This window comes from Sus scrofa, chromosome 3, assembly GCF_000003025.6.
Source record: "Sus scrofa isolate TJ Tabasco breed Duroc chromosome 3, Sscrofa11.1, whole genome shotgun sequence".
NCBI classification, from domain to species: domain Eukaryota; kingdom Metazoa; phylum Chordata; class Mammalia; order Artiodactyla; family Suidae; genus Sus; species Sus scrofa.
In genome coordinates, this window is record NC_010445.4 from 93,370,784 (window position 1) to 93,393,935 (window position 23,152).

At 40.0% G+C, this 23,152-nt stretch overlaps 2 protein-coding genes across 2 annotated transcripts in view; both read left to right on the plus strand.

The window, feature by feature from the left end:
* On the plus strand, positions 982-15,595 carry CALM2 (calmodulin 2). The gene is made up of 6 exons (XM_003125163.4): positions 982-1,332; positions 6,548-6,578; positions 13,099-13,242; positions 13,333-13,439; positions 13,786-13,921; positions 14,940-15,595. Exons 1-6 carry the CDS (start codon positions 1,330-1,332, stop codon positions 14,966-14,968), a joined length of 450 nt encoding a protein of 149 aa, XP_003125211.1. The 5' UTR covers positions 982-1,329; the 3' UTR covers positions 14,969-15,595.
* STPG4 (sperm-tail PG-rich repeat containing 4) overlaps positions 15,740-23,152 on the plus strand; it is a 51,548-nt gene continuing 44,135 nt past the window's right edge. The window contains exons 1-2 of the mRNA XM_003481221.4: positions 15,740-19,308; positions 21,711-21,770. Coding sequence (XP_003481269.2) covers positions 19,228-19,308; positions 21,711-21,770 — 141 coding nt within the window. The 5' untranslated portion in view covers positions 15,740-19,227. The remainder of the gene's footprint in view (positions 19,309-21,710; positions 21,771-23,152) is intronic.

Genomic DNA, 23,152 nt, shown 5'->3' on the forward strand with positions numbered 1-23,152 from the left:
ATTTTTAACTTTTTAAGGAACTGCCATATCCTTTTCCACAGTGGCTGTACCATTTTACATTCCCACCAACAGTGCAAAAGGGTGCCAATTCCAAAGAGCTAACTTTTATGTGGATTTAAAAATGCTCACTTAAATGAGAGGTTAGAGACTCAAAAGGGCAAATTCACTATGAAATTCACCAAGACCATATATATTATGGCTTTATTACAATTAAACCAACCCTGTGCCAGGTTCTTTAACATTTTATCTGAACGCTAATCTGTATATGATTTTAATTCTTACAGTAATCTTTCAAGTAGGTATTATAACCTCTATTTTATAAATGAAGCTAAAGATTAAATGACCCATCCAAGGTTATACCTCTAAGTGGCTAAAACAATACTCATAACGAAGGTCTCACTCCAAGTCAGAACCCTATTATTCCACAATATCAAGGGGTTATTGAGAGTGACTAGTTTCACAGAATCTCGGATGCTGTTGTTTCTGAGTGACTTTTTTTTTTTTTTTTTCTGGTAAATTACCCCTGATACTGAAGGAAAGTATACACGGAAGATTCTTTCAGATTAATCAGCTGAGCAGCTGCGTTCGGCCTTACCCACATTTTCATGGGTTTGACACGGAATGTGGCCTCCATGAGGCCCAAATACAAGGCTGAGGAGGTGGGCGCGGGGTACGGGTTTCCCTGGGTCTTGTAGCTTCATTCTTTATTGGCTTAGGGTGTTTTCGTAGACCCCTACACAAGGGGCGGGAATGTGTGTGACTGCGGCGGGGAAGGATGGGCGGAGGAGGAAGACTATCCAGCCAAGCGCAAGGGAGACGACTCCGCCGCCTGGCGCAGTTGCCAGGACAGCGCGGCCTGAGCAGCAACGGCAGCAGCCACACCGCGTCCCGGCGGCGGCAGCGAGCCCTAGTGACGCATTGCAGGTACGAACCAGCCAATCAGAGACCGGTTCAACGACCATCGGGGTGCAGGTCGCCACCACTATGCTCTTCCGCGCCGCAAAGTAGTGCCCTTAGGCTCGACTCCACCAGCCCTTCAACGGCTCGCGAGGGAATGAAACCCATTTACGTCATCTGTTCGCCCCTTCCCTTTATCTCCTGAATCCTCGACCACATAACTGTGGATAAAGTGGTCTCGAGAGAAGTTGGAGGGGAGGGGGTTGGCCGGGACTCGTTTGTGATGTTCCGTTATCTGGTGTGCGGCGGAGGGATTTGGCGGAGGGAGGTGTTTATGAGGCGCTGGGGGCGGAGGAGGAGAATTAGTCCGAGTGGAGCGAGCGAGCTGAGTGGTTGTGTGGTCGCGTCCCGGAGACCGGTAGCGCTTGCAGCATGGTGAGTGCGTCGCTAATCTGCCGGCGCTCGACCTGTGGGGGAAGAGGCCGAAGCGAATTGACGAAAGCAGGGGAACTCGCTTCCTAACACTCTCCAGGGATGGTCTTCTCCAGGGGGATGGCGCGCTAGAGGCTGGGGGCGCCGGCGGCGGTTGTGTCGCAGGTGCTACCCCACCCCCATTTTCTTCAGGGAGGTGTCCCCTGGTGTGCTGGGGTCCAGGCCTACTGCCCCCGGGGCCGCGGAACTCCTCAGGGGCTGGCCTGGACGAGGATGGAGCCGGGGCTGGGGGCAGCCCGGCACCCAGGGGGAGGCGAGAGCGGGAGGGTGGGGGTTGCGGGAACACAGAAGCCTTGAGTCGGGCATCTTGAAAGGTCAGCCCGGGGCCGGATTCAAAAGCCCAACGGACGGTTGCTGCGGGCGCCAGGAAGCGTCTTTGTCCGCTTGCGGCCGCCATGCGCCGAGGGGGCGGGCGGGAGCGCGCGAGGCCCGGGGCGAGCGCCCGCGCCGACGTTAGCCCGCGGCCCCCGCGTGCCGGGCCGGGAGGGGCGGGGGGCGAGCGAGCGGGCGGGCGGGCCGTGTGGGCCGAGCCCGCGCGGCGCGGGGAGCGGCCGGGGGCGGGGCTGCGGGCGCGGGGCTGGAGCCGCAAGCCACCGCCCGCTCGCCCGCCCGGCTCGGCTCAGCTCGCGCCCCAGCTGCTGCGCTGGCACCTGCAGGGCTGCGGAGGTCCGGGCTGCCCGCGGTGCTGCGGGGCAGGCGGGTCGGGCAGGAGTGGGGGAGGGAGAGCTTGGCGGTTTCCCTCCCCGCTGGCAGCGCGAAGGAAGCTTGTTGAATCTTGATCTTCCTACTCCATCTGGGCCCTGGGGCCTAATTCCACCCCCCGACTGGACACTTAAAAAAAAAAATTTTTTTTTAAGCGGTGCTGTCGTTGAAGAAACGGCTTTATTAAGTCAGGCGCAGCTTTGCACTGCGTATCTTGTTAGAGAAAGCCGGAGACTCCAGCCAAGGTCTATAAGACGTTTCCCAGTCACCTACCTAAAGCCAGCCCCGGGGTGACTGCTGTTCGGTTGTGAACGTCTGGTCTTATCCTTCTGTGACAATTGGAAGGGTGCCTTTGAGAAGGGTCCCCGTCCTCTTCTGGAGTACTCACGTGCACGCCGAAGTGTTACCGCACACGGTATTGCCCCGCTCTAACCTTCATGAAAGTAACTTGTATTTTCGTAGAGAAAGTGCCATATCATCTTAACGTTCGGTTTAATTCATTTGTACAGTAATGGCTGTGAAAGACTGTCGTGATAGAAGAGTATTATTGGGGGGTAGGGAATTTTTAAGAAGCATTTTCTTGTCACTGGTCTTGCCTGGCTTTTTTTTTTTTTTTTTTTTTTTTAAGTGAAGGCTGTAATTTGCAATACTTATTTTGTGGTTCCTTCTGCCAAGTGGTTACAGGCGATGGGTGTGTCCAGAAGGCAAGGTGACATCTTAAACAGGAGTTGGGAATCTTTGCCAACTGAAACCCAGGCTGTATATGGGTGTGGGGAGAGGAATTCACATTTGTTTGACGTACTCGTTCCATCTTGATATCTTAAATTATTTTATTCTAACTTTGAATATGCTGGTTGAGTTTATCTTTTAGGTGAAACAGGGTGTACACTATAGGCATGTATAAGATTCTAAATTGAGTAATTAAAATTTCTTAAATGAAAATGAAGGTTTCTCAAGAGCTTAAATGGGTTTTCTTGGCGAGGCATAGAATTTGTATCTGCCCTTTCGTGGACTTTTGCCAATGGTAAGCTTTTGTAGTTAATGTTTGCATCATTGATGTTTTTTGGGGGGGGGTTAGTTAAATTGATAGTCATTGTTAACAAATTTGAAAATTGTTTTCAGGTAACTTCATAATTAGAAGATCTGACAGTTTAAAATTAAGACTTCATTAGGTCAGAGATGTGGAAGTGGAATAAGTTTGTATCACATGGCTCTTGGGTTTACATACACATCCTGAGTTGCTACATGCTCACTGAAAGGGGAATTATTTTAAGAAGATAGGAAATTTTGTCACTTGAGTCTAGATAAATAATCATTCCATGGAAAAACAGTAAGATTTGTTTCACCTAGACTGAGGAAATTCACTATGGCTCTATTAAAATTCAGAAAGTTCTAGATTTAGCCAGGATGACCAAATTAGCCCTTTAGTAAAGCCTTGATTTTTATTAACTAATTTCTTCTAGTGGTTTCTGTAAGTGCTGTTGTATCAGAATAAAAGGTATGTTTTCACTGTACTGAAATAATTTAGAAACTTTTTCATATAAGTAAAACAAATAACCTTGATATCTGAAATTGTACAGTTTTTACTTATGAAGCTTTTGCTGTATCTAAGTAGCACTTGGAGTAAACAGGAATGAAGGAAGTTTGTTCCATTTCAAACCTATGGACTCATACATCTATTTGGATAAGAACTTTGAATTATTTTTATACCAGCTTTCTCTAGATAAGCTCCCAGGGTCTCCATACCTACTTTTGAGTGCCATTTGGGAAATGATTAATAGGTATATAATTCCCTGGAGGTAACACGTGTAGTCTAGATTAGTAGGCTCCCTGTTTTTCTCAGTGTTTACAGATCACCTGTCGTTCTCCAGAATGCAGATTCTAGGCCAGTAGTTTGAGGTGGAACCTGAGAGTATACTGATGCCTGCAAGCTTTCTCTAGAGTTGACAAGAGCGGTAGGAAGAATTGTATCAATATTTGTAGGAATAAAGGAGTAAGAACTGTCATCTCTCTAGTGAATTATTACTGAGAAAAACACACGTTAATGAGCTTGAGTTTTCCCAAAAGTATAATTCTTCTAGTTCTTCTGTTAAAAAAATGCCGCTCTCCATAGACAGAATTAAGAACCAGATTTATTTGCATGTCATTGGAAAAGGCTTACAGATTAGAGTGTTAGGGAGCTTTATTATGTTCTTGCTTTTTAGGAGGCTTTAATCTGAATGTTGTTGGTTAAGGTTATTTTGAACCTTGATCTCTGGTTTAGAAGTAAATACAAAAAAGTTTTGTAAGTTTCCTGAAACACTGTAAACACAATTTGGTACTTTCAGGCTATGTGAACACCTTAGTTTCCTGTTCATGTCTTGAAGCTTGTTTGTGATCTCTACTGAGATTACAGTTGCCTGACAATAGCCTGACAGTAGGATGGGATGGTGTGGGGCCATTAAAACTTTGTATAATTTCTTCCTAAGCCCATCTCAACTTTCATAAAAATGAGTCTTCCCAAAATGCCCCCCGCCCCAGCTTGTTGAGAGAAAAAAACCCCACTGTTTCATAGCAATCATTCCTTTGGCTTTCACACATTTGGCTTAATATATTTAGTCCTAAATGGATGTCTCCTGCCACATCTCCCTAGGCTTGCACCTTGTTTCTTCAGTTCTTGGAAATAGATTTTCTCATCTTAAAGTTAACATGGAATGTGATGGGTTTACACAGGGCTTGATGATGCCTTGATGCCTTTGTGGAAGTTGAACTAGTCAGGTTGGTGTTTAACATTACATTGTAGAATCTTTGGTTAATTTATATAAGATAGTTATCACTGAGTTCTTTGGACTGGCCCTTTACATAGCTTCTCACTTGCTCTGCGCAGTAACCCTGCAAGGTATAAGTTAGTATTGTGTCTTACAAATGAAGTTAACTATGAGAGGTTGAGTAACATGTCCAAGGTCACACAGTTACTAAGTAGCAGAGCTGGGATACTATCCCAGCAATGATTCAAAGCACCATACTTTTTTCTTCCACCATGCTATGTTGCCTTTCTTTCAGAAAAGATAAAAGTCCTGCAGAATGGAATTAGACTAAAATTGTCTATAACCTCTAACGAGGAAAAACTAACTCAGTGGAGTTACTGGGTTTAAATCTTATTCCTGGAGAAAACAATCTATAACTGTATTTTTTTTTTTTAACTAAATTCTTCCTGAAGGATTGGGATTTGTAAGGATAAAAGTAGATAATTTTATAAACTTCTGTATTTGAGCTTAATTATCATTTCTTCAATTTTAAGTTACTAGGCCATTGGCTTTTTTCTTTTTTAAAAAAATAGTAGTGAGTTGAGTTTGCAGCAAGGTCAGATCAAAATTGTTGGTCAGGGAAAGAAACTTATGTTTTCTGGGTTTCTTCTTAAATGTTCACATGCTGTCCCCTAGAGAAAATCTATTGCTATTCTGTATAAAGGTGCTACCCTTTCCAGGGGTGTGTTCATTTAAAATGAAGGAAACCAGGCAGTATTTGTTTTTCTTTTTTCTTTTTATACCAAGTGTGCTATTGGATCCATTATAGCACACTTGAGTTAATGTGGGCAGGAATATTAGATAGGCTGTTTTTTGTTAGTGCCTCTGGGTGTATGTATGTACCAGAAAGCAGTGAAATGACCAAGGATGAAGGCCAGGTGAAGAACAAGGAGCTTTGTTATTTGCATTTTTTAAAGTAAACCAAGTAATTTTCCTCTGTCACAAACCTTATGCTCACTTAGGGATTTCAAATGTCAAGAGAAAATGAATAGCTGGACTTAACATTTTGTAAATAATGTACTTCAAATATTCAGAATCCTGCATGATAGGTGAGGAGTAAAACCTGGTAACTTTCATGTTGCCCTAGTCAGGACTGCTTGGATTTTTATCTTTTTTTGATAGACGGGAATTTTTTTTTTTTTTTAAATAGATGCTTAGTAATTTTGGGGGGTTGTTTTTGTTTGGTTTTTTTGAGGTTTGGAAGATCACATTCACGTACAAGCGAAGTATTTAACCATTTATAGGGGAGTTTTAAATGTAGTCCTTGTTTGTTTGTTATTTTTAATTTTGATTTTTGATTCAGTGACAGTTTCTAGTAACAATGACTTGTATATCTATCTGAGGAGGTGAGCATAAGTTTGGATATCCTAACTTTGAAGAAGGAAATAATGTTTCTGTTGGATCTGTCCTTTAAAAGAATACCAATTAAACTTTCTAGTATGCCAGGTTTGCTTTCTAAAGTATTTTTATATCTTAAACTTTGCGGCAGGATCGCTTAGCTTTGAAGATAAGCCAGATGTATGTGTTTCTACCCACATATGTTTATTGCTGTTACTAAGGAATGTTGAACTAAATGAAGTTAATGGGACAAGGTGAACCTTGTTTCTGTAACTGCTAAACTACCTACGCTCAACCCACTTACCTGTCTTATCTCTTTGATCTGTTTGTAGGCTGACCAACTGACTGAAGAGCAGATTGCAGGTGAGAAATAATTTTGCTAGATAATACCCATTAATTTTATTGTAAATTGAATAGCCATTCTCAAAATAAGATTACCTGTATGGCATGAATTGACTTCGATCTTGAGTAGTAGGTGGTAACAGATGGGTGTAATGTAATACAGTAATTGAACCTAACCTGCTTTGGCAAGTGAGAAGGTAAACTTGTCTGTGAAAGATGTATGGGGCTAACTGTAATTAAAGACATGTTTTTAGGTTATGTGGGTATACTTTTGAGCCTGGTAGAGGTGGTCATTGTTTTGTTTTTCCTGATTTCTGGTCAGTTTTTAACACTGCAACTCCAAATCAGTCTGCATAAGAAAAGTGGGCCAAATGGTAACTAATAGGTAATTTGAAATGTAAAATCAGAAAAGGAATATTGAATTTATCCTGGATTATAAGTATTTCAACCTTAGAATTGCATAAATGGTCAGTCACAGAATAACCATTTATTTAGTGAAAAACTTAGATCCAAAAGTTAGCATTCTATTTTACAGATGTAGTAATTTGAATTTTATCTTAAAAAACAATGATGGTTGTTGAAATGAGTTTAAATCTTTTATCCTTTGGTTTGCCATGGAAGCAGTGAAATTGTTAAATAAAACCTGATGTCCTCTTGTCATTATGCCATGTAATTAGTACTTTTGATTTTATTCTAATACTTTGAGAACATACAGCTCTTTTAAAAAGTACTTTGTGTCTGTTAAATACAAGACGAACAATCTTCAATAGTTAACATCAAAATGTTGGGGAACTCGCTAAGTGGTGTTCCTTTTTTGCCTTTTAGGGCTGCTCCTGTGGCATAGGGAAGTTCCCCAGGGTAGGCATTGAATCGGAGCTGCAGCTACTGGGCTACACCACAGCAACGCCAGATGTGAGCTCGTCTGCAACCTACACCACAGCTCAAGCCAACGCCGGATCCTTTAACACACTGAGCAGGACCAGGGTTCTAACCCATGTCCTCATGGATACTAGTTGGGTTCGTTGACCTCTGAGCCACAACGGGAACTTATTTTTTGAGGTTTTTTGTTTTGTTTTTTAGTTGCAATGTTGAAATGCTTTTCAAACTCCTTTCCTTGATTTTGACTGGAGACTTACTAACAAAAACATCAAGCAATTTTCACTGCCACTTTTCCTAGTAGGGAAGGACTTTCAAGTGCCCAAAAACATTAAAGCCTTTTTTTTTTTTTTTTTTTTTAATGTTAGAGAAAACTGAGAAACGCAGATGGGACTTGGCTATATCGCCCTTTTAAATTAAACCCCTGAAGTTCCCTGGTGGCTCAGCAGGTTAAGGATCCAGTGTTGTCACTACTGTGACTCTGGTTGCTGCTGTGGCGTGGATTTGATCCCTGGTGCAGGAACTTCTTCATGTCATGGGCACAGCCAAAAATAAAGCAAGCTCCGCTCCTCATACATATACAAATTGGAGGAGCCAGAGAAATATGCTAGTCTTCTTAAATGTTCATTACAATTAATATTTGATAGAACTAAATAAGGTAAAAAACTATTACCATTAAGGAGTATACTTAAGCAGGTTTTATTTTTAGTTCTTGCTGTGTGTGTTTGACTTGAACTGTGGATTTGCTTTTCAGGGTTGGTAAATTTGCATGTACTAGATGTGTTTGAAGTAGTTAAGCAAAGATTTGGAAATAATTCGTTCAGTTATACTATTTTAAAATGTATCAATGACATGTAAGTTATTCCGGAGTAGTTTTTAATATAATGTCTCCTTGAGAAACTGGCTTGACCTGTTATTTGCAGTGTTAAATTCTTAGCTGCTTTAACACACCTGCCTTCATTGCCTTTGATTTCTTGGTATTCCCAATCAGGTAGTTCCATATGGCATAGCATGTTCATTTTAGGTTAGAAGATATATTACTCAAGAGGCTTATCACATAGTTGATGCTCATTACTCCTCTCCCAAATACACATACAGCTCTTTTAAAAAGTACTTTGTGTCTGTTAAATACAAGAGGAACAATCTTCAATAGTTGATAGCATTTTTGTTCAAGAATACTTGTAGTTCATGGGAACCTTGTCTATAAGTTCTGTCTTTTCATTGGTTTCTGTAGTACAATTAAATTTCTAGTGGGAGGGGTAGAAAAATCTATTCTACAATCTCTGCCAATTCTCCCTTTTCCTGGACTTTTAAAGCTGTTCCTTGGACCCCAGGGTTTTAGTGAACTTTTAATTTTTAAGGTAGAGGAGCCAAAGCTTTTATGCTCCTAAAATAAAAACCCTGTAACGTCAGAGACCTTAACTCTTGTACTCCATTACCTCCCACACAATTAGGACTGAATAAATATTTCTTGAATAGATAAATTTTCAAGAGGTATGCTACACAGATATGTTCTAGAACAGTACCTACTCAGAATAGAGTTCCTAAAAATTGATTTTGCCTCTTTCCAAAGTTCCTTCTTTTTAAATTTGGTATATTTCAGTGTCCACCTTTGGGCTGAAGGCAAGAAATTTTTTTAATTTGGAAAATCGTTAATTGCTGGTAACCAGTAACATTTTAGTCTTAGACCTGCGTTCTTTAAAAAAAAAAAAAAGTTAGTAAGCTTCATACATATAATGCAAGGCTGAGTATACTAAGGTACTTTTTAGCTAGCTTTATCTTCATATGATAATCATTACTATTTCAGATTTGAAGTTTCACTAACAAATTGGTCTAGAAAAAAAGTATGCTGTTTAGGTGAAGTTACCAGAATCGTTTACGTTGCCCTGGTCTTAAAGAGCAATCTAGGATAGTCCAGCATAACATCACTAGCAAGTTAATTTTGTCGATGACTTTGCCAGGATGTCATTAGTTGTTGGTGTTGTAATTGTTTCATGATAGCCTGTTGTAATGAAATTATAGATTTATGTGATAAATAGGAATCCTGGGGTTGCTAGTAGTGAACAAATAAATACAAGTAATAGTATGAGTCCTGAAAGTTTCAACTTGGGCATAACTAGAATGGATTTGGAGAGGTTCCATCAATTATGTTGACGATATCTGGTGACATTTGGGACCTGTTTCATACTTTTGATTCTTGGGTTTATATTTCAAGTCATTCACAGGGATTTGTGTTCAGAGCAATACACTTCTGTACATGAAGATTAAATTAGCTCTGAAGCACAGGTGGTGAGTTGTAAAGGCAGGTGAATTTAAATTGTACTTTTGAGTTTAATTCAGGGAGTTTCCATTTGTTCCTTTTTGTATCCATAAACAGTAGTTGAGGCATAGAAGGTTTTCTGCTTTTCACTAATTCCAGCAAACATTTTAAGAGATTAGATTTTTAAAGCTCTTGAAATTTAGAACACATATATAAACTTGTAGCATGAATTAAACAATTTGTCTTTAATTCATTTAGTAAAATGATTATAGCTAGTTACCCTGGGAATTTTTGCACACAATTGTGTTAAGTGATACCTGTAGCCAAGTTATAGTAGAAGATGTGATGTAAATAAATACTTTAATATTTTTGGAGGCTAAGTTATTAGGTGATAGATGCTAATGTGTTCAAACCCTTATAGTTTGTATATTCCTAGACAGTATATACATCCCCCCTTTTTTTTTTTTAAGCCTGAGTACAATAGAAATGTTTTCATCAAATTCTGCTATTTGTAGTTCTTAACTGATTTATTTTTGTTACTGGGTTGATTTAGGTACTGTATGTTTTCATAAGATCAGTTAGTAGTTTGGCACTAAGTTTCTGTAGTAGGCAAGTTCGTCTGAAAACAAGTAATATTTAAATGGAACTATGCTACTTCCTATGTGTGGCTTTGGTCTAAAGCTAAGCAATTAAAAGAATTGAAGCAGAAGAAAGTAATGTAATAATCCAAAAAGGTAATAGGACCCAGATATTTTGGGTAATTTTAAATAACCCATTTGAAGGCTATTGTGATAGTGCAGATGAAAAATGATGGGGCAGTGAACCAAAAATGCTGGATGTAGAGATGAAAAAAGAATGAGGCAGAATTTAAATAAGAGTTCAACGGGACTTGTTGACAGGATTCAAGGGGAAGATTTAAGGTGGCTTTTGCTTGCATTCATTCCTAGGGTTTCTAGGGAGTATAGATAGAATTCATTTTCATTAGGTTTTGTTGCTTGAGGTCAGCCAGGGGAGATGTCCTGTAGCAAGTCAGAAATAAAGGTATTATGTTGAGAGAGATAAGTGGTGTTAAAGTAGGAAAGTCTTTGTTATAAGTGCGCATACATGAAGTGGCCAAGGAGAGAAAAAAGCATAACATGTTGGTCGCATCAACATGTGGGAGACAAATAGGAGCTAGAGCCTTTGGCAGTGGTAGAAGTGCTGTTTCGAAAACCAAGAGAGGGTCAAGAGTTTTTCAGTGTATTTTTGGATGCTCCAGAAAAAATGAGATCATCTTTTTCTTTTTTTTTTTTTTTCCTTCTTTTGTCTTTTTAGGGCCACACCCACGGCATATGGAGGTTTCCAGGCTAGGGGTCTAATTGTAGCTGTAGCTGCCAGCCTACACCACAGCCACAGCCACAGCAACGCAGGACCCGAGCCTCGTATGCGACCAACACCACAGCTCATGGCAACCCCGGATCCTCAACCCACTGAGCGAGGCCAGGGATGGAACCTGCAACCCCATGGTTCCTAGTCGGATTCCTTTCCACTGTGCCACGACGGGAACTCCACAATCATCTTTTTCTTGACATTTATTAAGTACTTAACCTGCCAGGCATAGTTTTAAGTGCTTTATTGATACTAATTCCTAAATTTAGGAAGTTGGTGCAATTATCCTCTCTTAACTAAAATGAGGAAGCTGAGGCAGAAAATTTGCCCAAGTTTATATTACTAGTAAATAGCAGAGGTGGATGAACATTTTTAGCCCAGGAAGTTGAGTTCCAAAGTCTGCTTTTATTTAGTTTCTATGCTTCATGCTTATGTATTTGCTTGCTGATAAGGTCTAATATCTTTACTAGCTTTGTTATTAATGTATATATATGCCTTTGCACTACCAAGTTAAATCTCTGCTTTAGTTTCCATATTCTGGACTGTTGCTCCAGTAGCTTTCTATATAATCTAGTGGTGAATTAAAAGCAACATAATTTCATAAGACGATCTTTAAGATCTTAGGCAGTTATGTATTTTACTCCATTACAAGCTTGGGATTTTATATTCTGAAGAAAGGCCTAAATTATCTTTTGTTTTCAGTGATACAGCACTTAGTTAAAACTAGCCATTTATGAGTTCCCTTCATGGCGGAGTGCAAAAGAATCTGACTAGCAGTATCCATGAGGATGTGGTTTCGATCCCTGGCATTGCTCAGTGGGTGGGGGATCCGGCATTGCTGTGAGTTGTGGTGTAGGCCTGCAGCTGTGTCTCCAGTTCAGCGCCTAGCCTGGAACTTCTTATGCATGGGTGTGGCCCTGAAAAAAAGAAAAACAAAACAAAACCGGGCCATTCATATCTTGGTTATCCCATGGTTAACATCATTATATATTATTTGGTGATACTGCCTCCTATCTTCCAGAAAAGGAAACTGGCTTATTACATGTTATTCTGAAGTTTAAAGGTTTTTTGTTTGTTTGTTTGTTTGTTTTTAAGTAGGTAATCAAATAGACTTAATTTCAATTTTGAGGATTACTACAAATAGTATAGTTGCCATATAGAAATATGTTTTTGATACCAGTAATCTGAGTGTAGGTTAGATCTGTATTTTGTTTTTTTTGTTTTTTTTGGGTTTTTTTGGCCACAGCTATGGCCTGTGGAAGGTCCTTGGCCAGGGATTGAACCTCTGCTGCACTTGAAACCTGCATTATCTATGCCACAGCTGCAGCAACCCCAGACCCTTAACCCACTGTGCCACACGGGAACTTGTAGGTCTGTAATTTTGAATTGAGTTGAGCAGAGCAGCTTCAGCAGAAAATAGAAGCCCAGGTGTTTAGGGCTTTGATTTTTTTTTTTTTTTTGGCTTCTTCAACAATAATTTGACTTTTATCTGATCTAAATTTTGGAGTTCCCTGTAAGATTTAAGGTGAAGAAAGCTCCCTGGTAGATCAATATGAGCATTATAATTAAAGGTATTTGAAATTAACAGTTTTCCCATCAAATCCTTCAGGAATCAAAATCCCATTTTGTGTGTGTGTGTATCTTTTCTTTGAGAGTTGATTTAATACATTTCATTTAGGGGGTTACTTTTTTTTTTTTTTTTTTTTTTTGTCTTTTTTGTCTTTTGTTGTTGTTGCTATTTCTTGGGCCGCTCCCACGGCATATGGAGATTCCCAGGCTAGGGGTCGAAATCGGAGCTGTAGCCACCAGCCTACGCCAGAGCCACAGCAACGCAGGATCCGAGCCGCGTCTGCAACCTACACCACAGCTCACGGCAACGCCGGATCATTAACCCACTGAGCAAGGGCAGGGACCGAACCCGCAACCTCATGGTTCCTAGTTGGATTCCTTAACCACTGCGCCACGACGGGAACTCCAAGGGGGTTACCTTTTTATTGTTAACCTGTACATTTGAATTGTGGTCTCTCTTTGAAACAGAGTTCAAAGAAGCTTTTTCACTATTTGACAAGGATGGTGATGGAACTATAACAACAAAGGAATTGGGAACTGTAATGAGGTCTCTTGGGCAGAATCCCACAGAAGCAGAGTTACAGGACATGATTAATGAAGTAGATGCTGATGGTAGGTCTTTTTAATTTTAGGGTTTGAGAAGGGGGAGTTGAAGAAGTGGCATTTAAGTTCTGTTGTAATGTTTCAACTAAACTGTTTCAGGTAACGGCACAATTGACTTCCCAGAATTTCTGACAATGATGGCAAGAAAAATGAAAGATACAGACAGTGAAGAAGAAATTAGAGAAGCATTCCGTGTGTTTGATAAGGTAATTATTCAAAGACAGGATCTGTTAAATTTTAATTTGAGGATGAAAAGCTATCAAGACCTAAGAATTCAGTATAAATGGAGCTTTCGTAGTTAACACATTGCATTATAATTTTGTGGCAAAGAGATGTCACTTGACTTTGAAACTAAGAAATTGTGATTTCAATATATGGTATCCTGCTTGACTCTCAGTGACATTTAATTTATAGGTCATTACTTGTAGATTCTCTTCGTTTGTATAGGTTTCTGTATTTTGCTCCCTAATGTGGAGTTTAATAAACTTTTATTCCAACTTATTATATTACACCTATAGTTTTGCTTAGACATTTTGCTGAACATTTCTGTAGGATGGCAATGGCTATATTAGTGCAGCAGAGCTTCGCCATGTGATGACAAACCTTGGAGAGAAGTTAACAGATGAAGAGGTTGATGAAATGATCAGGGAAGCAGATATTGATGGTGATGGTCAAGTAAACTATGAAGGTAAGTGTTTTACTCTCACGGCCTTATTTTATGCTTTGACTTAAATGTAGAGGTGTTTGTACAATGTCTGATAGGTCAGAATTAAGAGAAATGAAGATGCTAAAACAGTTATTGAGGTCCTTATGGCACAACAAGTTAAGGATCTGGTGTTGCCACTGCAAAAGTTCAGGTCACTACTGTGTTGTAGGTTCTTTCCTGGCCTGGGAACTTTCACATGTCTTGAGCGTGGCCCAAAAAAATCTCCAAAAACCAGTTATTGATAATTTACTAACCTTTGGCTATTCAGAGTACTGTCTGCAGATTAGGCACCATCACTGTCACCTGAGCAATTTTTAGAGCTATTTACTGTAAAGTCCTACCCCTTTACCTACAATCTACATTTTAACAAGATTCCTAGGTAATTTCACATGCACATTAAAGTTTCAAGATCCTAATTAAGATGACTTCATTTCTTTATTTGGATTCTCCTTTCCCTCCTTTAGTTGGCTCCAAGTCTGAAATTGTTTACACCTACTTCAGTTCAAAAGTATCACATGTGGTTAGTTCCTGTTGTGGCTCAGCAGGTCGTGAATCTAACTAGTGTCCATGAGGATGTGGGTTCAATCCCTGGCCTTGCTCACTGTGGCGTTGCCGTGAGCCATGGTGTAGGTCACAGATGCGCTCAGATCTGGTATGGCTGTGGTATAGGCTGGCAGCTGCAGTTCCAATTCCACCCCTAGCCTGGGAACTTCCATGTGCCTTGGGTGCGACCCTGAAAAGACAAAAAAAAAGTGTCATAATGGTACTTAAGTAGGAGCAAGAATGGTTTTTATTTATAATAGCTCATCTAAAGCATTGATTTGGTTTGTTCATTAATAAAAATTGGTATATGAAGATCTAGCCATGGCAATAAATTAGCTGTCTGCTGTACTTGGTAATTTTGGGGAAAGAGGAATGGAGACTGCTCAGTGATTGAATAGATTGGTTTTGTCAGACTTTTGCCATTGACTCAACATTTTGTGTACTTCTTCTTTTTCAGAGTTTGTACAAATGATGACAGCAAAGTGAAGACGTTGTACAGAATGTGTTAAATTTCTTGTACAAAATTGTTTATTTGCCTTTTCTTTGTTTGTAACTTATCTGTAAAAGGTTTCCCCTACTGTCAAAAAAAAAAAAAATATGCATGTATAGTAATTAGGACTTCATTCCTCCATGTTTTCTTCCCTTATCTTACTGTCATTGTCCTGAAACCTTATTTTAGAAAATTGATCAAGTAACATGTTGCATGTGGCTTACTCTGGATATATCTAAGCCCTTCTGCACATCTAAACTTAGATGGAGTTGGTCAAATGAGGGAACATCTGGGTTATGCCTTTTTTTTTTTTAAGTAGTTTTCTTTAGGAACTGTCAGCATGTTGTTGTTAAAGTGTGGAGTTGTAACTCTGCGTGGACTATGGACAGTCAACAATATGTACTTAAAAGTTGCACTATTGCAAAACGGGTGTTTTATCCAGGTACTCGTACACTATTTTTTTGTACTGCTGGTCCTGTACCAGAAACATTTTCTTTTATTGTTACTTGCTTTTTAAACTTTGTTTTAGCCACTTAAAGAAAATCTGCTTATGGCACAATTTGCCTCAAATCCATTCCAAGTTGTATATTTGTTTTCCAATAAAAAAATTACAATTTACCCAACTGTTGCTCTGAATCTGAGTCATTTAATTGTTGAGGTGGAATAATTTTAACATTCAAATGTAGAGGTGGTTTCTACTTGGTATAATTTAGCCAAGTGCTTTTTTTGACTATCTAAAATTGTGTTTAAATTTCAGCATCCATTTATTCATACTGACTTTAGTCATGAGGTGACTTAAAAACAAAAATGTGTTTAAAACAAAAATCCAAATTTGGGGAAGGGTCATTATGTTTTACCTCTACATGCTAATGTTTCACTGTACCTTTTAATTGTACTACCAAAAAGAGGTTGCCGTTGTGCCTGCTTATCTGCAGCATGTTTTACAAAAAGGTGTCTTTAGTAGTGGATTGACAGTAACTAAACACTTGTTTTAGTTTTTGCTTGCTTCTGAACCATTGCTTTCTCAGTAATTTAAGCTACTCAAAAGGTGGTTATCAGGGTTTGTTTGTTTGTTTTTTCTAACTACCTTTTTAATACTTAATGAAAGATTCCATAGCAAACCAGAGCCAAGATTAAAACATTTAAGTATAATTGTTCCTTGATTATTATAGCTTTACAAGATTTTTAATTTCCCAAGAGGCAGTCTGTTTGGCCCATCTTTGACTATTTTAATACCACTGTTAATTAGTTCTGTTGGAAAACTGGATGGTCAGTGAAGGAAGAGTTAAGTAAGATGGGACAAGGGCAGTTACAGAAATCAATTATATTAATATAATATTAATATTACATATTGATCAATCAAATAGGAAGACCTTCAGAGTTTAGTCAAAAGGAAGGCCAAAATAGGTATTTGGTGGGAGGAAATTGATGTGTTGGCACAGTAATGCCCAGAATATTAAACATGGGCTCTCAAGTTTTATTGCAGTGTTATTCAGATCACTGTTGTGCATAACCTTGAAAAAGTCGATATTACCTGAGCCTCAGTTACTTTACTTGTAAAATGGGTATAACTTAGCCAGCTGGTTTCTAATTTGGTTTTTATATAATAATGTTAGGTAAAGCATTTAGCATAGTTTTACATAATCTTATTTCAAAACTTTCCAGATCTTATTTTTAGGATCACAGTAATACTTCTTCTCAATACTTTAGCATGTCTGCTCTACAATAAATCTAACCAAGACAATCAGTTGCAGTTAAAAATGATCCTAGAATATGTACTTTTTACCTAGAGTATTCTTAGGGCTGCACCCAAGGCATGTGGAGGTTCCCAGGTTAAGGGTTGAATGGGAGCCATAGCCGCAGGCCTACACCACAGCAATGCGGGATCCTTCAACCCACGGAGTGAGGCCAAGGATTGAACCTGCATCCTCATGGATACTAGTTGGGTTCTAAACCCGCTGAGCCACAACAGGAACTCCTTTAATCTAGAATTCTTATTAAAGATCTGATGCATAGCAAAAGCACCATTCATTGGTCTCTACTTAATGTAGTCTTGTATTCACAAGACTCTCTCACTTTTAAAAACTGCCTGTTATATATCTGAAAATCTTAAACTCTTCTCAGTGATGTGCAAAACAATGTTGTCTTAAAGGGACCTTTTTGTTTATTCTACATACTTAGTCTTACTGGTAAAGTCCTTGAAATGGATGACCCATGCTGTTTCTATTTTTGAGACACAAAACTGTCTTCTCATCTAGGTGTTCCCTTATATTCCATACCATGTATGGGTTTCTGGACTTCACTGTACCTTTCATCATATTCATTTAGTCTCTAGGGTACCAGTCCCTAGTCTGCTGAGCCAGTTTTACAGGCTCAGCCAAAATGAGAAAATGAAATTAAGCATAGTGATGGACTGGCTTAATCACTTGTGAAAGTTCTGTTTTTTTACTTCTTGCTCTTAACTATTTCAGTTCTTGATTTCAAACCTGGTGCCTGGCTCCCCGCCCCATTTTCTTTTTCCCTTTTTTTAAAGGCTACATTAAATGAATTTAGAATCCCCGTATTTTAGGAGAAATTTAGTGGAATACTCCTGTCTCTTGTTACTCAAAAACACCCACAGAATCATCTGAGAGCTTATTAGAAATGTGAATGTTAAGTAGTTACCTTTGTGGCTTAACGGGTTAAGAACCTATCTAGGATCTATGAGGATTCAGTTTTGACTCCTGGCCTCTCACTGAATTAAGGATCCAGCATTGCTCAGAGCTGTAGATCAGAATGGCTCAGATCCTGCGTGGCTGTGGCTGTGTGATAGGCAGCTGTTGCTCCAATTCAACCCCCAGCCTAGAAACTTCCATATGCGCAGGTGTGGCCCTAAAGAGACAAAAAAAAAGAAAAAAAAAGATGTCAAATGTTAGGCTCTGTCCTAGAATCTCAATCAGAATATGTTTTAACTTCTCCAGCTATTTTGCATGCGTATTAATTTTTGAAAAGCACTGCTATAGTCCATCCTCTGGTTTTATTTCTGAAAGGAAACAAATGTTTTAATTCTTGTGTTCAAAGGGCTCAGAATTAGGACAAAAACCTGTGCTTTAGATATGTTTAAAATTGGGGGATACAAAAAAATGTGAAGGTGGCATGTGTGGGATCTGCAAATACAGCAGACCATCGAGTTCTAATGAGGGAAATTTTGGTTTTGTTCTGAAGGCAATGATAATTTATTGAATGCACTGTGCCAGACATGGTTCCAAATATTTCACTCAAGTTAATCATAATCATCCCATGTGGGTGCCAATTTATTATCACCTCTTTAAGACAGAAGCACAATAAATCACAGCAATTGCAGCCAGCTTTCAAATCCTGGTAGTTAAGGGAGAAGAGGGATTCCAGAAAGGAACAATCAATGCAGCAATGACAAATGGAGGTCAGGTTTGCTAAGAGCTTGAAAAATCCCCACTGGATTTGGCAACTGGATCGATCACTGGTTTATTTAGTAAGTGCAATTTTAACTGAAAGATTAAGATGGTTTTAGGAAAGGGGGTGAGGAAGAATTGAATCCACATTTTTCTTAAAAGTGTGAAAGGAAGCGGAAACTCCAGGGTGAAGTGGGCAGTGGGACCTGGGTTTTAACTCTGGCTCTGCCATTTCTCTGTGATGTGAAATCAGCTGTGCTAGATTGTCCAAGGAAGCCTGTTTCCTCATTAAGTAACATGGGATTAATACCTACTTCATAGGGTTGTTAATAGGCTGAGAAGCTACAGCTAAGAGATCAAAAATGAAAAGGGTCCATAAAGACAGTAAACAGTGGTCTGTGGTTTCACAGCTTCTTGTGTCTAGGGCTCACTTCTCAAAGTGACACCTAGAATTTCCATCTGGAGGAGTTTAGAAACAATCTTAGAAAGTGGTTGCTAAGACTGATTTTTGTCTTAGCAAGCATGCTGATTCCTTGCCTAGGGGTTATTAGGGAAAAGGCCTTTGGAGATCATGGGACGCTTTAGCCCTTACAAGCCGCCTTTGCAAGGCTCCCTTGGCGCAGATACTTATCGAGGGCTCTCTGGCGACTCCAGAGCCCTCTGAATTTTCTTAGGAGGCATGTGTACGACGGCCTCGAACCATTTCCTCGGACTCCACCCATGTGCCTGCTTCCCCTCCCCCACCAGTGGAGCCAGGGTCTCCTGCGCATGCTCGGGAGCAGGACAACCCAGGCGCCTCCAGGCAACCGAACGCCAGCCTCGGCCCAGGGAGCTAGGAGGCCGCCATGGAGCAGCCAACCATCACCGTGACCTCCACTGCCGTAAGGGAAGACCTGAGGCGTGGCCATTGTGGTTCCTTAGCCTCGGTACTGCCTTCCTCCTCCACCGACCCCACCACACCGAACACCGTTCCCCTCAACCGGGCTCCTCCGCCAAAAATCCCACCTCTCTCTAATCCCAGGCCCTTGCACCCCTCGGTTCTCCCTACCGTTCTCTCCCGGCCCTCGTGGCTATACCTGCATCCTTTTTTCCTAATCAGTATTTGAGCGCCACTTCGTTTGCTTTCCTCTTTGGCTCTCTCTTATCCTTCCCAGTCGCTCTTTGGTTTCCGTGTTGTTTCTCCCCCTTCTTAACTACCATTAATTACGCCGGACAACTAATAGGGTTATTAGAATTCTTTGATTGTCCCCTCTTCTGCCGAGAGAATGCGTTTTTCCTTCCCTAGCCTATTGGACACGTTTTTGCCCGACTTCCCGTTTTATTATTTATGAAATAGTTGAAACTATCTTTGTTTAGTTTGTGTAAATAAATTTGGGCAGGAGATATTCAGCCTATTTTGTGTAAAGTGATTCGTCCCCAAAGTGGATTTGAAGTGAGAGATAGGTGAAGTTTAGATCACCTGTCCGGCAAAACAAAACAGCAGCTGCCAATTACCTTCCTTTGCGAGTATCATGTTTACTTCTCCCTTCCCACCTCATTTCCTGGTCTTAGATAGAGGTGGAGATTTGTCTTGACCTGCCTGAAAAAGTTTGATTTCTGTGACTATAAATGTGCAACAGAAAAGATTCAACATACATCTCAAGAAGGGAATGATAGGATGAAATTCAGACTTGGTGCATACGAAAGAACTTTTTTTTTTTTTTTTAAGGGAAATACATATATTTCAAGGTAAAACTGAAATACAGAGGTACCTATAAGTAAAATGGATATGAGTTGCTAGACTGAAAGAATGAATTACATCAGTTTACTGATTAGATTTTGTTACTTGTAATGCCTTGTGGCTTGAGATAACCTATATTTTGCAGTAATAATAAGAGCATTCCAAATGCAACTAGAACTCAATATTTCAATGATTTTACCTAATGGAAATAAGACAAAAAGAAAAAATAACCTGTGCTGCCAACAGTGAGGCTGAAACAAATGCGGGATGATAAATGGGTGTAGAATACTTACTGTGGAAGATGGGCATCCTTGGAAACAGAAGAACATCAAAATAATCTGCTTCATAGCAGATGAGATGTTAAAAATAAAAGCTTCCATTTACTGAGCCCTGGTTGTGGGTACAAGTCTTTATGATGCCTTATTTTCATGCCAGCACTGGTGCCTTTTTTGTACTCCTATGAGAAAGCTTAGGTTCCTGAGAGTTAACTTGCCTAGTGCTCCTAGCCAGTGGCCGACCTGGAGTTCAAGCTCAAGTCTGTCTGGTTCCTCTGTCATTCTACCTCTTCAGGTCACAGCTGGCTTATAGGATACATATTTGATAGCAAAAGTAAATCCAGGAAATGGCAGTTTCCAATATTTGCCATATCTCCAGGAATTTGCATCCCTATATCACATACATTAATTTTATTACTATACATTTTTACCTTGAGCCCCCTGAGCTGTAAGTCTTTTTTTTTTTTTTTTTTTTTTTTTTTTGCTTTTTAGGGCTGCACCCATGGCATATGGAGGTTCCCAGTCTAGGGGTCCAATCAGAGCAGTAGCTGCCTGCCTACACCACAGCCACAGCAACACAAGGTCCGAGCTGTGTCTGCGACCTATAGCACAGCTCACAGCAACGCTAGATCCCCGACTCACTGAGCGAGGCCAGGGATCGAACCCACATCCTCATGGATACTGGTTGCATTCATTTGTACTGTGCCACAACGGGAACTCCTCGTAAGTCTTAATAACAACTGTACTAATACAATTTTGGATTTACACAACTCTTTTCTCCCTAAGAGCACCGAATTTTATCACCTCTAATTATCATTATGACATCTAAGATAGGGATGTTTATTATTCTATTACCCAAAGGAAATTTAGATATTTAAAAAGTACTTAAGATCATAAAATATCAATTTCTTGGAGTATTACAGGCAAAATTTATCATTATGTAGCTTTTATCTTAATTCAGGCTGACCAGTTTGGTGCAGGTATTAGTTTCTTCAAGAAATGTTTTATAGGAGTTCCCATCATGGCACAGTGGAAATGAATCTGATTAGGAACCATGAGGTTACAGTTTGATCTCTTGCTCAGTGGGTCATAGATCCAGTGTTGCTGTGAGCTGTGGTGTAGGTTGCAGATGCGGCTCGGATCCCGAGTTGCTGTGGCTGTGGCGTAGGCCAGCAGCCACAGCTCTGATTGGACCCCTAGCCTGGGAACCTCCATTTGCCATGGGTGCAACCCTAAAAGCCAAAAAAGTTTAAAAAAAAATGTTTTATAAGTGATATTTAACTTCCAGGGATCACTTCTCAAATGAATAAGCACATTTTATGTTTATTAATAGAAACCAACCCAGAAGACATCATCTTTGGAAAGAGAAGGATGGTGGAGAATAGCATTAACAGTACGTATATTTTCAGCCTTTTCTTTTCAAATTATTCTTACTCCTATTAGTGTTTTAATCAGTCTTACTATTACTTAATTGTCAGAAAACAATGGTTATTCAAATCTATGTGAGCCTCATTTCATACTTATAGTTTTGGTATCTACATGTGACTGAGAAATTAAATTTGGAGTGCAATAAAATCTTGGAAGTAAAACAACTCTAGGAAAAAAAAAACTCTAGGGATCTAGGTATTTTACAGGATATCTTGATAAAGTCAATCTAGCTTATGATCTTGGTGAGATTACACAAGGAAGAAAAAGCATGCACTCTAGAAAGGAGTTTGGTTTCAGTTTTTATGTTAGATAAAAAGTAAGAGCCTGTGAAGTTCCCTTCATGGCCCAGCGGTTAACAAATCCAGCTAGGATCCATAAGGATGCGGGTTTGATCCCTGGCCTCATTCAGTGGGTTGGGGATCTGGTGTTGCCATGAGCTGTGGTGTAGGTCTCAGACTTGGCTCACACCCCAAGTTGCTGTGGCTGTGGTATAGGCCAGTGGCTGCAGCTCTGATTCAACCCCTAGTCTGGGAACCTCCACATGGCCCAAGTGGGGCCCTAAAAAGAAAAAAAGTAAGAGCCTGTGATAACTTTTATTAACGTGGTCAATATATGAAAACAAGGTGGTAAGATATGAAACAAAGGTGATCCAAAGATCCCCCTCTCGAGATATATCGTTTCTATGTGGTAGAAATATTTTCTATTCGTACCTTTCTGCAGCAGAGGGGCCCAGGGACCAAAGCCATCTTGGAATTGAATCAGTTTCAATGGTGGACCTGAGCTGAGAGCTCAGTAGAAAGATGGCCCCAAAAACAATGGTAACCGAACTGTCAGGTCTGGCCATTCAGCCATCCTGTGGTTGTGATTTGAAAGTACCAAACCTCTTACAGGACTGATGAGACCCTGTGTTCTACCAGTTCATCCTCGGTCTCATGATACTATCCTTTCTTTAGGGCTAGAAAGAAACATGTGGTATCGACTCAGCAGAAGTAGGATAACTTCTATTTAGTCATGAAACTTAGCCTGAGGAGTTCCATGAAAGACCTGACATTTATAGTCAAACTGAATCTCAAGTTTAAGTATCTCTGAAACTACATTTTGAAAATTTTTAAAATTTAAAACTTTATGGCCATAACCCATTTGTTATAACTTAGCAGTTGTCTCAAAAAGGAGGAAATCATCATGCTTGCCTTGAAATATTGTTCTGTTGGGAGCGTTTACTACATTCGATAAGAATTTTATTAAACTTTAGGAGTTCGTATCGTGGCGCGGTGGTTAAAGAATCCGACTAGGAACCATGAGGTTGCGGGTTTGATCCCTGGCCTTGCTCAGTGGGTCAAGGATCTG

Bases quoted from the DNA above. Each gene is read 5' to 3' on its own strand.
- CALM2 (XM_003125163.4), top strand. The intron at 6,579-13,098 runs GTGAGAAATAAT...TCTTTGAAACAG, and splicing joins GACTGAAGAGCAGATTGCAG to AGTTCAAAGAAGCTTTTTCA. The intron at 13,922-14,939 runs GTAAGTGTTTTA...CTTCTTTTTCAG, and splicing joins TGGTCAAGTAAACTATGAAG to AGTTTGTACAAATGATGACA.